At 30.7% G+C, this 17,465-nt stretch overlaps 1 protein-coding gene across 3 annotated transcripts in view; it reads left to right on the forward strand.

Annotated features, from left to right (window-relative positions):
• The first annotated feature begins 41 nt into the window (after positions 1-41).
• Positions 42-17,465, forward strand: part of LOC106061784 (sperm flagellar protein 2-like) — a 50,624-nt gene continuing 33,200 nt past the window's right edge. For 2 of the 3 annotated variants that reach the window (XM_013219986.2, XM_013220004.2), the window contains exons 1-13: positions 42-283; positions 1,083-1,185; positions 3,610-3,862; positions 5,693-5,710; positions 9,778-9,995; positions 11,666-11,821; positions 12,530-12,743; positions 12,962-13,045; positions 14,415-14,519; positions 16,080-16,267; positions 16,404-16,566; positions 16,816-16,932; positions 17,036-17,138. In XM_013219986.2, coding sequence (XP_013075440.2) covers positions 226-283; positions 1,083-1,185; positions 3,610-3,862; positions 5,693-5,710; positions 9,778-9,995; positions 11,666-11,821; positions 12,530-12,743; positions 12,962-13,045; positions 14,415-14,519; positions 16,080-16,267; positions 16,404-16,566; positions 16,816-16,932; positions 17,036-17,138 — 1,780 coding nt within the window. In that variant the 5' untranslated portion in view covers positions 42-225. The remainder of the gene's footprint in view (positions 284-1,082; positions 1,186-3,609; positions 3,863-5,692; positions 5,711-9,777; positions 9,996-11,665; positions 11,822-12,529; positions 12,744-12,961; positions 13,046-14,414; positions 14,520-16,079; positions 16,268-16,403; positions 16,567-16,815; positions 16,933-17,035; positions 17,139-17,465) is intronic. The other variant, XM_013219995.2, reaches the window with a different exon arrangement.

Below are 17,465 nucleotides of genomic sequence, written 5' to 3' on the forward strand. Positions count from 1 at the left end.
ATATATATATATAGGGTATATACATTTACGGCTTTCATATACCTATTTTTAGTAGTCATGGCAACTGGTAAAAGCTCTACTGCTAAATTATGATCTTAATACCGTAATAATTGAAACTTGAAATCTAGATCTAGTCTATAGATCTAGAGAGTGCACAAACAGATCATAGTAGATCTAGTGATGTGTATTAAAAAATAAACTGTCTCAAGTAGAAACTTTAACAAAATGACGGAAATATTATGTAGATGGCTTAATGATGAATTGCATCTGTCGACTCGAATATGTAAGTATGGTTACTATGGTATGAGTATTATAGTGTTTATTAAGTCATTTAAGTGTACCAGTTATCCAGTATACTTCTTTTTGAAGTAACGTTTGCATTATAGATACTATTTTTTATGATTTATCATTTGGTTTTCCTTTATTGTCTTTATAGAATATTTTTTTGACAAATTATCATAATGGCTATTCAAAATGAATTCATTATTATATATTAACATAACAGTTTACTAAGTTAGTAGGAAGTTGGATACAAATACACTAATAAAACCTATATGGGTGAAAAGGGCTTGAAAAAATAGTTGCAACTGCACTAAATTTATCATTGTATGACAAAAGCTATTAATTTTTATTGCTGATGGGATTAAAAGTGTTGATTTTGTAACCCAATTATTTTCTAGCTCACTATAGAAATTAAATCAAGCGACGAAGTAGGTCAAGAATACTTTTTGTTAGTGTTGCCAATATATCTAATTTTGTAACATAACAGAAACTTATTTTTTTTTTAGTTTCTCTTTATAACGTGTAACATTATATTAATTTTGAATGCATGGATAAGGTTAATAATTATTATTTTAAGAAATATTAATATATAAAACACAATTTGCAATTAAAAAAGTACTTATGTTGATAAAAATGTATTTTGAAGAGAAACATTAATTTTTTTTTATTGGCTGGTATTTATACTTGTTAACTTGTTAAGTTACAGGATATAAATGCATGTAAAAATGTTATTTTAACTTAAAGTAATTTATACTGTAAATATTCAATAGATGTACATTCATTAATATAACATTTTTCAGCTCAAGCATCTTTGGCTAAAGAATTTGCATCAGGTTATCTGATTGGAGAGGTTCTGCATAAATATCAGATACAAGATGACTTTGATCAGTTTTCTCAAAACAAGTAATTTTTTTTCTCTGTTAAATATCAACATAACCTTTCAACTTAAATTATTGTTTGGATTCTAAACATTTTCTTGATAGCTGCACAGCTTTTATTTCATTCAGGACTTCACATTCTTGTATAGATTTTAAAAACTTAAAAGAAAAAAAAGATTTAAAATTTAGTTAGTGTTCATTCTGTATCATGTTATATTATCTTATATAATACAGACGTTACTTCAAAAAAGAAGATGATTACGTCCTACGCGTCATGCATTTAGTCATGCATATTAACCAATGACTTAAATTCTGCCAAGTCAATGGTTTTCCTGGCTAGCTCAGGCAACCCATTCCATGCTCTAATAGCACTAGGGAAGAAGGAGTATTTGTACAAATTTGTCCTAGCATATTGGACGAGGAATGTGCCTTTATCTTTGTGTCTTTCAGAGTATTTTATTAAATTTTGTTTTTGTATTTGAAGATTATGGTTCAGTGTTTTATGTATGATTGCTACTTTACTTTTGAGCCTTCTGTCCAGAAGGCTTTCTAAATTTAGTGATTTTACTAAAGGTGTTACTCTAGTCAAATGCGAATATTCGTTTGTTATGAATCGCACTGCTCTATTTTGTGTCTGTTCTAGTTTCTTAATGTTTTCTTAAGTTGAGGAGTCCCAAACGGAGGATGCATATTCTATTATTGGCCTAACCAAGGTTAAATAACATTTTAGTTTTATGTTCTTATTTGATTTATAGAAATTTCTTTTAATAAATCCTAATGCTTTGTTTGATTTTTTTGTAGTTTCATCAATATGTGGATTCCATGACAGTTTTTCATTTATTATAACACCTAGGTATTTTGGGTTTTTAGTCTGTGTTACTGGTTTACCATGAATAAGATAAGTGGAATTAATTTGTTTTAGTTTTTTTGTTACTCTTAACAACTGACATTTTTCTGGGTGGAAAGACATGCTCCAATTTGATTCCCATTTCTGTAATTCATCTAATTCTCTTTGTAAAATATCTGTGTCTTGTGTTGTTTTTTATTGTTCTATATATTATGCAATCGTCTGCAAATAATCTGACTTTTGTTCCTGAAGTAATGCAATTTGGTAAATCATTTATGTAAATTAAAAATAGTACTGTTATCGGTGTTGATTTAGAGCCATTTATTATTACAGTTTGTTCTCTCCCTATCAGAAAATCTTTAATCAACTGATGCAGTGGACCATTAATGCCGAAATATTTTAATTTTTTAAGCAAACTATGGTGGTGAACTTTGTCAAAAGCCTTAGAAAAATCTAGTAAGATAGCATCTATTTGTTCACTATTATCTAAACCTTTTGAAAAATCATCAATTAGTCCTATTAGTTGTGTTTCACATGATCTATATTTCCTAAAGCCATGTTGGTATGGTGTGAGGACATTATGTTTGTCTAAGTGGTTTATGATGTTGCTACATATTATGTGTTCTAGGATTTTACATGTGATGCTGGTAAGTGATACTGGTCTGTAGTTTCTTGGGTCAAATTTTTCTCCTTTTTTAAATAGGGGGTGACATTAGCTTCTTTCCAGTCCTTTGGTACTCTGCCCTGGTTAAGTGAAGCCTGAAAGAGTATTTTGAAAACTGGGGCTAGCTCATTGCTTAGTTCTTTGAGTAATCTAGCTGGAATACCATCAGGTCCAGAAGCTTTATTTCAACATGTGTGCATGACAAGTGCATTGATGAGTTAAATTGTTATGATTTGCACTGTTTTTATTTGACAGATAAAGGGAAACTATGAACAAAAAAAAACTAAACAAAAGTTGCATCTGAACTTCCTTGCTATATTCTGAAAGACACTAATATATTACAATGAAAGAAAAAAAAAACTTTTTATATAGTGCAATGCAGTGGTACATCTCAGAGATATGAGGGAGCTTTTCTAACTATAATTCTATTTCATGTTTCTTTTGGTACTTAGTTTGTGCCCTAAAATTAGCAATAGAGCCCAAAGATTAAGGAAAAATAAGCAGAAGTGCACACTCAGAGAGAAACAATAAGTTTGCAAATATTTTTAGTTTTTAAACCTTATTTAAGCTGTATGTAAAGTGATAGAGGATAATTACATTTTTTGTTTGTTAATGAAAGTTATTTCCACATTTTTATAGCAAATCTTATAAATAAAATATTTTTACAATCAGGCAGTTAGTTTAACACCTCTCAGCATATAATAGATATATTATATAATAAATATTATCAGCTGCTCTTAATTTTTGTAAAACATATTTTTGTTTTTAATCACATGTGTTTACTAAGACATTTCATATCTCAATACTCTGTGATTCCTTGAAATGCAGAGTGATCAATTTAGCTAAATGAGGCAAGAACATTTTAAAACAATAATTCACATATGGTGGACTACATCAATAAGAATTCTGAGCTTTTTTTGACAAATTATTTTTTGTAGAACATCCGAAGCAAAGCTTAACAACTTTACTAGACTTGAACCTGTTTTCCACCTACTGGGAATACCTTTTGATACCACAAATGCCAGAAATATCATGACAGAGAAGCATGGGGCTGCCACTCAGTTACTTTATCAGCTTTATATAGCCTTGAATAATAAGAAAAAAGCAAACTTGACAGGAATAGCCATGGAAACTATGCGTCCTGAAGCCCCAGCAAAGCTCAATGCCATGGAAACTTTGATCTACAAAGAGGTTAGAACTCGTTCTTAATGGTATATGTGTTTAATTTTTGTAAAATGTTTTTGTTTAAAATTGATTTTGTCCCGTTGATGAAGTCCTCAAGATGGTAGTTGGTAGAAAAAAAAATATTCATCATCATCATCATCAAACTCCATTAGAGTGAGGGCTTGAGAGGCTCAAATCCTCTCTTGCAAAAGCCCTGGACAGAAACCCTGCTGTCTTGCGTAGTGCATGAATGTCGCCATACAGGTCGAGAATTTTGGGTTTCCCAGACCTGTCGAGACGGAGATCAGCAAGTCTGGGGCAGTCAAACAGAATATGAGGCACGGTTTCCTCTTCTTCCCCGCAGCGAGGGCACCGTGAATCGAAATTTGGCCATAGGCGAGAGAAATATGAGCCAACAGGACAGTGGCCTGTCCTGCACTGTGCTATAATAGCTTGCTCAGGCCTGGACAGCCTCCACCACGGGGAAGTGCGGTCAGGGCGCCTCATGCGCATAGTTAGGAATAAACAAATCTTCAAAGTTCTCTACATTTTGACACAGTCTTTAAAAATAGATTTCAGAATTAATTTTTAACTACAATTTTACATATTTCAGAATTCACCAATTGTTGTTGTTTTTTTTTAATTTGAAAACTCACCCATTCTCTATATTGCCACAATACAATATTAATATGCTATGTTCACAATGTGTATGCTCCTCAACTTAAGTTATAATGACATTTCAATATTGTATTGTACTTAAAGCTCATTCCTTCTTGCAAAATCTATCATATTTGTGTAACAAACATGACCAAAGTGGTCACATCCAGATGTGGTCAAAATAATGGTTCTTAAAGATATAAGAAAAAATAAAGAATTTCAGAATAAAATAGCAACTTGTTTAATAAAAAATTATGATACAACTACATCAGTTAAAATATTGATAGCTACAATAAAAAGTTCTTTATTAGTCCAATTCATTCATTATTAGAGAATTATTTTGTACTTAATGATCATAAATAAAAAAGAACCAACAAGTTTGAAATAATAGTAAAATATAGTTTTTAAGTTTACTTCTTTAAAAAAGGTATTCTCTATATCCTGTTAAATAGTATAGTTCTATGTTTGTCTACAAAGCATGGGTTCTGACTCCAGGATGTTTTATAGAAGGAATCTACCGCTCCTTGAATGCTTCCATCAAAGGAGCCTTTGCTCCATAATGGACATATGCTGGCAAGACTACCTCACAAATAACCATGTTCTGCTGGAGGTCGATGTGAACAGACTGGATTTCATACTAACCCATATGAGGGATGACCATATACCAAAGGTGATCTTTTTTTGCAAACTTAAAGGAGAATGACATAGCAGAGGTGCCCACTGGAAGCATTATAAAGGTCAAATCAGGCACCATTTTGATCTCAGTGTCATAGAGGAAAGCAGCTAACAGTGGATGGCCTCTGAAAGAGACAGCTGGAGAGCTCTCACAAAGGTCACAGGACACACATTTGATACTCATAGAAGGACCATTGCCAAAGACAGGTGGAGATGATGAAAAGACAATTTAAGTAGACTTCCTGCAGACGACAGATTTGTCTGCATCAAATGTGGCAAAATATGAAGGTCGCTACTGTGTTTGGATGCTCATTTGAAATACTGCACTCATTCTTAATATAAAAATATATAATATCTGTTTGTTTGTCAGACTATGATATAAATCCTAAGTGCAATCCTACTGGGTTATATATGGTAATCATTTTATAGTCTCTAATCTTAGGTTGAAATTAGAATGTAAACATTGATTGTGCATTGTATATATGCCTAACAATTTACTTTTGTTTTCTGTAACTGCGGCTGTAGCCTAGACCAGATGATGAGGTAATAGCATGATGCATGTTAAACTAGAAAATAAAACAATATTTTTTTATGACATATTTATATATGAGGGAAGTCTCAAAAGGGGTATTAAATGTCTAGCACTAAAAAATAAATAGTTTGGCTTTAGCAATACAATAATCTATTGATGACATTTTAGTATATCATTACTTATGTAAATTTAATGATGTGTAAACAATGAATTTTTGAATTAATTAGCTAATACTAGGCTCCTAGTTTTCCTACTATGGTAATTACAATGAGACCTATACACTAGAAGTCAGTTTTAAGTTCAGTCATGATGAGTTACATCTAAGTCAGTCTAGTTGTTTTAGAGCAGGCTAGCAATGCATTAGTTCAATTCATTTTTGAAACCTCTTTTGTTGCTGGTGAATTGATTTCATGATTTTTTTTTACTTCAGAACAAAACTTAAATTATGTTGTGAAATACTAGAAATTTATTAAAAGCAGATTATCTGTACAAAAAATTATGAAATTTTTAGAAAAGATAGGGCTGATAATCATGGAGGAGTTCTTTTAGCAATAAAAAACACTCTTATAGCAGAAGAAATTACCTTACCTAACTCAAAAAATATAGAATCAACATTTTGTAAAATTAATACCACCTCAACGTCCCTAATAATAGGCAGCATTTACAGACCACCAAATTCTAGTTTAGAATACATGCAGGAACTATGTAATCAGATTACGACACTTAAAGAGACAAATAAAAATGCAGTTTTTTGGATTATGGGCGATTTCAACCTACCTGATATAAATTGGAAAACACTAACCATAGATAAACACCAAAACCTTAAGGACATAAATGAGCTTTTCATAGAAACTTTACACAACCTAAGTTTAGATCAAATCATTAAAAAGCCAACTAGATTAAACAACACATTAGATCTCTTCTTAACCAACAGACCTGGATTAGTAGTTGATTATGATATTATCCCTGGTCTATCAGACCATGAGATCATAAAAATACACAGTCAGATAAAAGCAGTAGCCAATACAAAACCCAAAAGAAAAATCTTACTCTGGAATAAATGTAACCTAACACAACTACACCAAGCTGCATTAAACTTTCAACAAACATTCTTATTAGAAAAAGACATTAACCAACCAGTCGATGACCTCTGGAATTTTATTAAAAACCATCTTAAAAGCATTATAGAAAATCAAATACCAACTAAATACACATCAAACAAAATAAATAAATGCTGGTTTAATAATAGACTAAAGAAGCTTTGTAAACAGAAGGAAAACCTATATAGAAAATTTAAAGAAACTAATGCAGAAAGAGTTTACAAAAAGTATATAAAAATTAAACACTTAACCCAAAAAGTAAGCAGACAGCTGCAGAGTGAATACATAAACAATGTAATATCTAAAGACAACAACAAAAACCTATGGTCATACATTAAGTCTAAGAAAATGGAAACAACAGGCGTAGCGCCATTAAAAGATGAACATAACATAATACATAATGATAATGAAACTAAAGCAAACATTCTAAACAAATACTTTGCATCAGCATTCTCAGCCCCAGGAGACAAAGACATATTACTGAATTTGAACCAAGTAGACAACATAGAAGATATAGTAGTACAATAAAATGGAATTCAAAAACTATTAGCCAACACCAAACCAAATAAAGCTTCTGGACCTGATGGTATTCCAGCTAGATTACTCAAAGAACTAAGTAATGAGCTAGCCCCAGTGTTCAAAATACTCTTTCAGGCTTCACTTAACCAGGGCAGAGTACCAAAGGACTGGAAAGAAGCTAATGTCACCCCCCTATTTAAAAAAGGAGAAAAATCTGACCCAGGAAACTACAGACCAGTATCACTTACCAGCATCACATGTAAAATCCTAGAACACATAATATGTAGCAACATCATAAACCACTTAGACAAACATAATGTCCTCACACCATACCAACATGGCTTTAGGAAATATAGATCATGTGAAACACAACTAATAGGACTAATTGATGATTTTTCAAAAGGTTTAGATAATAGTGAACAAATAGATGCTATCTTACTAGATTTTTCTAAGGCTTTTGACAAAGTTCACCACCATAGTTTGCTTAAAAAATTAAAATATTTCGGCATTAATGGTCCACTGCATCAGTGGATTAAAGACTTTCTGATAGGGAGAGAACAAACTGTAATAATAAATGGCTCTAAATCAACACCGATAACAGTAAACTCAGGTGTACCTCAAGGAACAGTCTTGGGTCCACTACTATTTTTAATTTACATAAATGATTTACCAAATTGCATTAGTTCAGGAACAAAAGTCAGATTATTTGCAGACGATTGCATAATATATAGAACAATAAAAACAACACAAGACACAGATATTTTACAAAGAGAATTAGATGAATTACAGAAATGGGAATCAAATTGGAGCATGTCTTTCCACCCAGAAAAATGTCAGTTGTTAAGAGTAACAAAAAAACTAAAACAAATTAATTCCACTTATCTTATTCATGGCAAACCAGTAACACAGACTAAAAACGCAAAATACCTAGGTGTTATAATAAATGAAAAACTGTCATGGAATCCACATATTGATGAAACTACAAAAAAATCAAACAAAGCATTAGGATTTATTAAAAGAAATTTCTATAAATCAAATAAGAACATAAAACTAAAATGTTATTTAACCTTGGTTAGGCCAATAATAGAATATGCATCCTCTGTTTGGGACCCCTCAACTCAAGAAAACATTAAGAAACTAGAACAGACACAAAATAGAGCAGTGCGATTCATAACAAACGAATATTCACATTTGACTAGAGTAACACCTTTAGTAAAATCACTAAATTTAGAAAGCCTTCAGGACAGAAGGCTCAAAAGTAAAGTAGCAATCATACATAAAACACTGAACCATAATCTTCAAATACAAAAACAAAATTTAATAAAATACTCTGAAAGACACAAAGATAAAGGCACATTCCTCGTCCCATATGCTAGGACAAATTTGTACAAATACTCCTTCTTCCCTAGTGCTATTAGAGCATGGAATGGGTTGCCTGAGCTAGCCAGGAAAACCAGTGACTTGGCAGAATTTAAGTCATTGGTTAATATGCATGACTAAATGCATGACGCGTAGGACGTAATCATCTTCTTTTTTGAAGTAACGTCTGTATTATATAAGATAAGATAAGATAAAAAAACTTTAAAAGTTTTTAAACATTATAACAAAAATTAAATTAGGCAATAAAAAATATTCTCTATGCTTTAATTTTTTTGCAGTACCAAAATCATTTCAAACTTATAAACTTTGGGGCTTAGTGAACTTTTCTTATTCCATGAAAGACATTTGTGAAATTAAAGAGTAAAAAAAAACCCACAAGATTTGTTAAAAAAAAAGTTTGGTTAAAAAACAGATTTGTTGCTTTATTAAACCAAACTTACTGCATCAATCAACCACCTTCTGAGACCAAACCATATATACAATTATATTTATATTTTGTCATCAAAGTTTGCGAAATCCCTTTTTTTTTTACCAGATTTTTCTTGATACTTTTGATGTATTTCTTGTTGTATATGTTTTCATTCAAATGTAGATATATCATTCTTTCCATAATTGTTTTCTTTAATTCTTTCCTTGTTCTTGCTGTAACAATTATATGTTGTGAAAATGAATTTAACATTTTAAAAACATTAAGTCAAATAATTGATAGTAAAATTAAATAAAATTTGAATTCTGAATATAGTTATTTTGGTTTTAAGTTTTAGGCTTTCCTTGTTTGTTATATTATCTTCAAGCATGTACTGTGGAATCATATAGCCTTTTCTTTCTTTTTTTCCAAAATATCTTACCCACACAATAGTTTTAAAACATTTATTGCCAATTTTAACAATGTCCCCATCAATACTGTAATTATGAATCAATAAAACTCTCTTGTTAACTTGATTTGAAGTATTTTTTGTTTTTTCTGTTAAAATGTGTTACATTTCCACCTGTAATAGTTTTGCTAAAAATAAGTTTTGTTGATTTTAATATTTTCTAATTTAAAAGGAAACATATAAGTAAGTCTTTTATTAATTTAGAGATTGAAGCAGGCAACACCTCGGCAGACAGACCTTGACCTTCAAGCTTTGATTGCTCGCTTCCAAGAAAATCAAGTCAAAATGGAGCAAACTGCCTTTCGAGAAAAGTTTGAAGAAGTTGAAAGACTGTATCAGCTAAGGCAGAAGGAAAGAGAGATGTTGATGAATAGGAACAGAAATCTACATGAAAAACAAAGTGAACTAGTGGCTAAAATAAAGTAAGTCATATGATGATGAGTTGTAAAACTTGTTTTTTAATGCATCATTTAACTGTTTACCATATCCAGAACACTTGAGTCTTAGATTGAAGTGAGTCAGATTATGAGTTGTAAAACTTCTGTTTATTGATACATTATTTAACTGTTTACCATATCCTGAGATGAACTCCAATTGGTGGCAAGGCTTGAAGGATTAGTCCTCCTGTAGAGCCTTGGCGAGTTTACCATATCCAGAACACTTGACTCTTAGATTGAAGGTTATCTGCTAGAGGTTTATTAGCTCTGTGCTGACTCTTAGAGATTAAAACAAGATAAATTAACAAAGGAGTCTTAATTCACAATAAAGGTGACAACCTCTAATGGAACTGTCATTCTTATGAGACTCACATATTGTTTGTTAAACCTTAGATCATGTCACCACATGTCTCGCAAACTCATGCAGCAAGACAAAGTTACAGACACATTTAATAAGCAAAGAAAAAACACATTTGCACTTTTTTTTTACCATTGATTGCACATAAAATGATCTTTGACTTGTTGAAATACTGTTGATCCAGTAGAATAGCTGTAAATCTCTTTGAAGTACATACATTATGTATTCTAATTATAAAATGTGTTTACAAATATACTAGCAGTATAAGCAATTGTATAAATTGTATATGTATTCTAATTATAAAATGTGTTTACAAATATACTAGCAGTATAAGCAATTGTATAAATTGTATATGTATTCTAATTATAAAATGTGTTTACAAATATACTAGCAGTATAAGCAATTGTATAAATTGTATATGTATTCTAATTATAAAATGTGTTTACAAATATACTAGCAGTATAAGCAATTGTATAAATTGTATATGTATTCTAATTATAAAATGTGTTTACAAATATACTAGCAGTATAAGCAATTGTATAAATTGTATTGATTAATCAATAAGCCAGAATGATTTTTATGTATCTAAACTAAATGAACCTGATTGGATATATGAATTTAGAATAGTAACAACCAGATGATCTAAATCTTATACAAACTCCCTTTCTTATTTTGTATGAAGTTTGCATGAACAATATTACTAATGCATACACAATAAAACAATGGAACATTCATTCAGTAGGCCAATAGCTAGTGCACCTTTTCTGTTACTCAGTGAAGATAATAATGAAATGAGATTCTTCATATTAAGTTTCTCTAGAAGGGTCTATAATTATTTTAAATTGTTAAAAAAAAATTCTGTAATGAAAGGAATATAATGCTGATGGTACCCTAAGTAGTAGAGAGGGTATAGTATACTCAGCTGAAATTCTTGCTGAGTCTTAGTCATAATGCTAAAGAAATTAAAGGTGTTTGATTACTTTGTTGGTTACACCCTTGCAATACCCTTGGGCCTTCTACTATTTATTCTACTCTCATTTGCTTGAAGGAAATTTTACTTAAAATACATACATATTTTTTTACATTTATAAAATTTATGCTATAGATAAACTTTAGATAACTAATAACAAAAATAATGTATTTTGTAATTTAATCAAACTGTAAATAAGGTACTTACATCTGTTTTTAAGTTGTAATGGTGTGGTAATGATGTAGCAAAGTAAACATTGAAAACAAAATCTATTTATTAGATTATTATTATTATAATTATTCCTTTTTATTCTGCCACATCTTTCAGTGCTGCTACTGTCTTTATTCCAAAACCTCCTCAACGTAAACTAAAAGCCCTTGAAGCTCGCAAAGAATTAAAGAAAAAAAGAGAGGCTGAAGAAACCATCCAGTCTATTCACCAATTTGAGGAGAAAATGAAAATGATTCCTTCTTATGATTCAGAGTAAGATTAGTAAAGTTTGTTTTTCGGCTGTAAAATGTAACTTTAAACTTAGGATTTTAATAATAATAGAAATGATTTTATTTTCATATCATATTAAAGAAAAACATGTGAACTCAAGGTACTTTTAATTAAATTCTTGCAAATAACCTCAGAACATGGACAGAGTAGATCCTGCGAAAGTGCTGGGTTTCATCAGTAAAATATAATTCAAATAATTTTTAAAAATATAGATATACATATTATTACATAAAACACATTTTTATTGTTATATTAGAAACTAGAATTAGAATTTTCAATATTTGAAAATAGTTTATAGCGCCTCATTCAAGATTCTAGATTCTAGAGGTTCATGAATGATCTTGGCCTGAAATGTGCCAATGTGCTAAATAATAATAACAGTAAATAAATTTAAAACAATACTTGACAAATTGATTGTGTTAAAGAATCTGGCTATAAATATTTACCAATTCAAAGGCTACTGACAAGCTGATTATTGACTAGTATTTGATAAAAGAAAACTACCATTCAATAGTCATAATACTACTACATTGCAGACTGATGCCTATCTCAATACAAGAAACTGATAGAAACAGCTATTAAATTGAAAAACTATAGTTCACAAATATTGCTCAATTAACCTTTTAAAAATTAAGCAGCCAAGTTTGTTGAAAAATTAGAAAACATATTTATCACATTAAACATTTTCAGATCACCAAGAGAAGAACAAATTGATGTTCAGTATATCCTTAATCAAGAAAATGAAGAACCAGATGCTGTTCAATTTCTTAAAACATCTTCTAATGATGAATATATTGGTAAAATTCGTAAACGTTTACAAGAAGATGCATCAGCAAGAGAAGAAAGAGAAAAAAGAAGAAGGAAAGTCTTAAGAGACCAACTGGCTTCTCATGAAGAACAAGAGGTCATTAAACTTAAGTTGTAAAAAAAAACATTAAAAAATTACATGTAAATTTTTTTTTTTTGTTTTAGATAATATTTAATTTTAACCCTAGTATAAAATGTATGGCTATTTTTAACATTATTAATTTATATTAAACATAATGAAATCTTTCTATTCTTGTAAATATTTAAAATCTTGTTTAAAGCAGAAGAAAATAAACAAATAAAGAATTGTTTTAGGAAGCAAGACGAGAAAAAATGATGGTCAATAGATTGATGCGACAATCTCAACAAGAAAGAAGGATTGCAGTTCAATTACTACAAGTAATGTTTTCTATTTCATCACTAAAAGAAGGAATTTTTTTAAACATGGATTTTTGGTTTACAAATTCTTAAAAACAAAGTTTCAGACTAGTCCAGTAGAGTTCAAGCAATAATAAATTTAAAACAACTATTCTACAAGTTGCTTTACTTTGATTTCATTCATTAGAGTAAAATTCCAATACTTTAAAAAAACAAACAAAAACATTGCTATGTTAAGTGATATTACAATCAAAATATTTGTTTTCACTTTATGACTACCATAAAATTATTAGGATGCTATGGAGATATTTTAAGACCAGCACAGTAAACATTGAGAATCTGAAGAATGTCTTTATTATAGGACCCTTTGAGAGAGTGTTTTTCTCACAAAAGTTATAATTATGAAACGTTTCTCTTATCATCTAGGTCATTTCATATGTAAATGTAAAAGCAACCTTAATACTTAAATACTTGAGTGTAAATTATAACTTTTAACTTCTACTTTTCTTGTTATATCAATGACACAGGCAAAGGGAGTGTCCTTTCTCATTTTAAGATTGGGACTTTGAAAAAAATACAGCCTGAATACAGGCTATGGTCTGAAGGTTGTTGCCCACACATCTCCCACCCACTGTTCTTTGCTGGAAATGTAGATAAATGATACAGATTGGCATCACAGTGCCTGAGGGTCACTGGCTCCTGATTTTCAAGGTTTACTCCTGAAACCATTTCCATGTTTGGGTTTAGCTGCAGTTCCTTTTATTAAGTGGGTAGCCAACTAAGGTTAATAAGTGTCTTCTGCTTGAAACCTTCAGGTTTAGACTCCAGTAACTCTTATTAGCCCCTTTTCCTTTTAGTGATAAGTGTTCTGCTCTGCCAGGACAAATATCTTAGCTACAGGCCAAAAGTTGGACTGGTTGTTAAGGTTATGTAAAACATGAACCATTGGAAGGATTTTATAGGTAATGATACACTTATAATACTACCACCTTACAGTACCAGTAATAAACTTAATAATAATATTTCAAATTTTACTAAATATAAAAAAGCTCAATAAACGAAATTTAGCAGAAAAAATAAATTTAACATTAAGCCCCATTATTTGCTTCTATGGGTTAGGCAAAATTTCTCAGAAAGTTGATTTGACACATGAGTTAATTTAAAGCATTTCTTTTTTTTTCTCCAATAGAATTCATTCTGTCCATTTAATCATTCTCTTCTTTGACTTATTATTGAAAATTTTTTACATTGTATTTGAGGTATTTGTTAAACTAATTACTTTTTTTCACTTTAGATCATAATTAAAAAAATGATAAAATATTATACCTAGTTTATATCAAAGAAATATTTATCACTGGCTTTAAGTAATAATATATTTGTAATTTTTTAGGCTCGTCACGAAAAAGAGATCATAAGACAAAATCGCCTTTTTAAAGAAGCTCAGTACCAAGAGAGACGACAGAAAGACTTTGAGGAAGCTTTGGATAGAGAAGCAGTTAGTTTTTACAATTTAGTTAAATCCTGTTGTAAAATTTAGTTTATATTAACAGCTTGTCAACACTGACTGTAGTAGCCTAGAGCATAAGAGCTTGATGCCAATAGTGAATCGACAATCATCTATATCTTTAAAAAAATACAATTGTTTAAAATAACATCATCTTTTTATTGAACTCTCTACCTTCACCAGTTTTTTGTGAATCTTTTGGCAAACTGCAAGATTTTTGCTTCTCTCTTTGTCTCTTTTAGCATGCTGCACCACTTTGTTCTTTCTCGTTTCTGTTTTTTTATGCTCAGTAGATTTCAGCCTTAGTCATTCTACACTATTTTGTTATTATCTTTCCGAAGAATGTAATTAATCCATGTCCATTTTCTTTTCAACATTGTTTATGTTATCTTCTGTATCTTCTACTCTAATATACAACTGTAATATCAGTATACTTCTAAAAAATCTGTGATAAAGTTCTTTTCTTGTTTTTTTTTGTTTTAATTCAAATCTAAAATCAGAAAGAATGTCTTTGACAGGGGAGTCACTAGATAACTTTTTTTGTTTTACAATTTTTTTTTGCTTCAAGGGTGTTGTTTTTTTTTAACAAGTAACCACAATTTGTTTTAATTATAAATTGTTGGCCTCCTTCTGTCTTTGAATGACTATGGTTTATCTCATAGACAACTTTTTCATGTGTTATGGAGCTCTATTCTCAAGAGACATTCCCATCCACATGTAACACAGGTTAAGGTGGCATTCACTTTGGTGGTAGAGGAGCCAGCCATTTTTCATTTAGCACACATTTCTTCCAGAGCTGAGGCCTATTTTTTTTTTTATTGCCCATAGCTTTCTTGGTCACCATTTCTCTCCACATAGTGGGGTCTAGGGCTATGTTTTCCCAGTAGTCAAGATCAGTGTCCACTGATTTGAGGTCACCTTTGATTACATCCACATATCAGAGTTGGGGATAACCAGTTCTTTTTTAGCCTGTCCGAAGTTGTGATACAATTTCCTTCATTCAGCAGGCATGATCAAGCCATCATAGGTGGTGTTGTCTGAGGATTGTAAAGATGCCAGGAAGACCTGTTTTAGCAAGTATCTCAATGTTACACACTTTTTCTTGCAATGTAAAATGTTCAAGGTCCTTCAGAGGCAGTGCAAGTGAAAGAAATTTAATTTTCTCTCTAGCTTTGCACAGGTAGTCCATGACTCACTGCCATTCAGTATCATGCTCAAAACACATGCCTTGTAAACCTTTCTTTTGTCATTGTAGTGAGCTTCCAGTTTTCACAAACTCTTGGTCAAGCATAGGCAGATGCAGCCTTCCAAATGCGTTTTTTCTCCTCTTTTAGGGACAGGTCATTTTGAATTGTGGATAAAAAATTGAGAATTAACATCATTCTCATATGTATGTATATCTCTCTCTATATATATATGCAGACATATACTTTGGTAAAAAAAATGTAAAGAAGATTATAAAAATTTGATATTGGTCTATTTTAGCTGACTAAATTAATATTATCTCTTAATTGTACTGGTATTGGGTATGTGTTAATTTTTTTATATTAGGAACTGGCAGCATTGCATAAATTGGAATATCAAGAAGAAATCAAAGCAGAACAAAAACTTCACAACATGATAGCTGCTCAGAGAGCAGAGCAGCGTTACAAAAAACATTATGAGATTTGTGAAAATATAGTGAACAGTATTGTGGATATAGCTTGCAAAGTCTCAGAGTATAGGGAACTGACAAACAAGTTAGTTACTATCATATATAATGAATATAGCTTGTAAAGTCTCATAAAGATCTGACTAATAAGTTAGTTACAAACATATACATACATGTTTTACATTTGAGAAGGACTTTGTATTACAAACATCCTACATTTTCAGACGTCTGCCTGAAAAGTTAATGAGAGAATGGAAACTGTTGTTTACAAGTGGACAGCCTCTTTATGAAGAGGAGGACAGGAAAAGCATTGAACTTTCACCTGAACAAATTTTAGAAGAAGAAAGACAGAAACTTTTAAATGAAGGCGATTTTATGGAGTATAAGGTTTTCTTTTATAACCATTTTTATAGCCATAAATACTGTGAGTCAAATAGATTTTTTCCCCAAATTGCTTGTTGAAATAACTATTCTTCCATTTTTTCTTAATTGAGAAATAATTAATTGAGCCTTTCATTACTTTTGATTGTTGGGTTTTCCATAGCATTCTCATTAATCATTTGGTCATAATCAGGAATTAAATTCTGTTAGATTGATAGAATCTTACTAAAATTTGACTTAAACCTCATGTTTCAGACAATGACAGGAGAATGGCAACCTCCAAAAGATAGTGACATTAAAGAGCCCCCACAAGATAACTCTGTGGTTGGTCACATTGTTCACAGATTATTTAATATGGTCCATCCACCATCTGTAAGTTGAGAATAATCTATTTCTACATGAACATTTATTTTCAAAAGTACTTAGTCTTATGATACAAATCTACATCTTTCAAGTTATCCTTGTACTCTGACAGCCTCCTCCAGTTCCTCCAGAATTTCCTCCTTGTCCAATAAGAGCTTGTGTGCTGGGTAAAGTTTTTAGTGGGAAATCATCTTGTTTAAAAAGACTTGCAGAAGGTTAGTTATTTTGTAAGTTATTGGTAACTATCTGACCCCGCTGACAAACATAGACCAGTGTTGATCTGCTGATGAACTGGATTTATTATATTGTGGAGAATGTCTCCCTAATGGTAGAATTATTTGATTGTTAATTTATTAATCTAATTAGTTCCAAGAGTTGCTGAAACGTTTTGGTGTTGCTAACTGAAAGAATGCTAAAACTCTTTAGTTTCAAGACATTTCAATTATAGTTCCTCAGAAGAAATGTGAAGTAATGGATTGCATTAAGGTTTCAGTCTTTTTTTTTTTTAATATCTCTATGTATAGTATTTGTTGTTTACATCT

The sequence above is a fragment of the Biomphalaria glabrata genome, chromosome 5 (genome assembly GCF_947242115.1).
Source record: "Biomphalaria glabrata chromosome 5, xgBioGlab47.1, whole genome shotgun sequence".
Classification (NCBI taxonomy): Eukaryota; Metazoa; Mollusca; class Gastropoda; family Planorbidae; genus Biomphalaria; species Biomphalaria glabrata.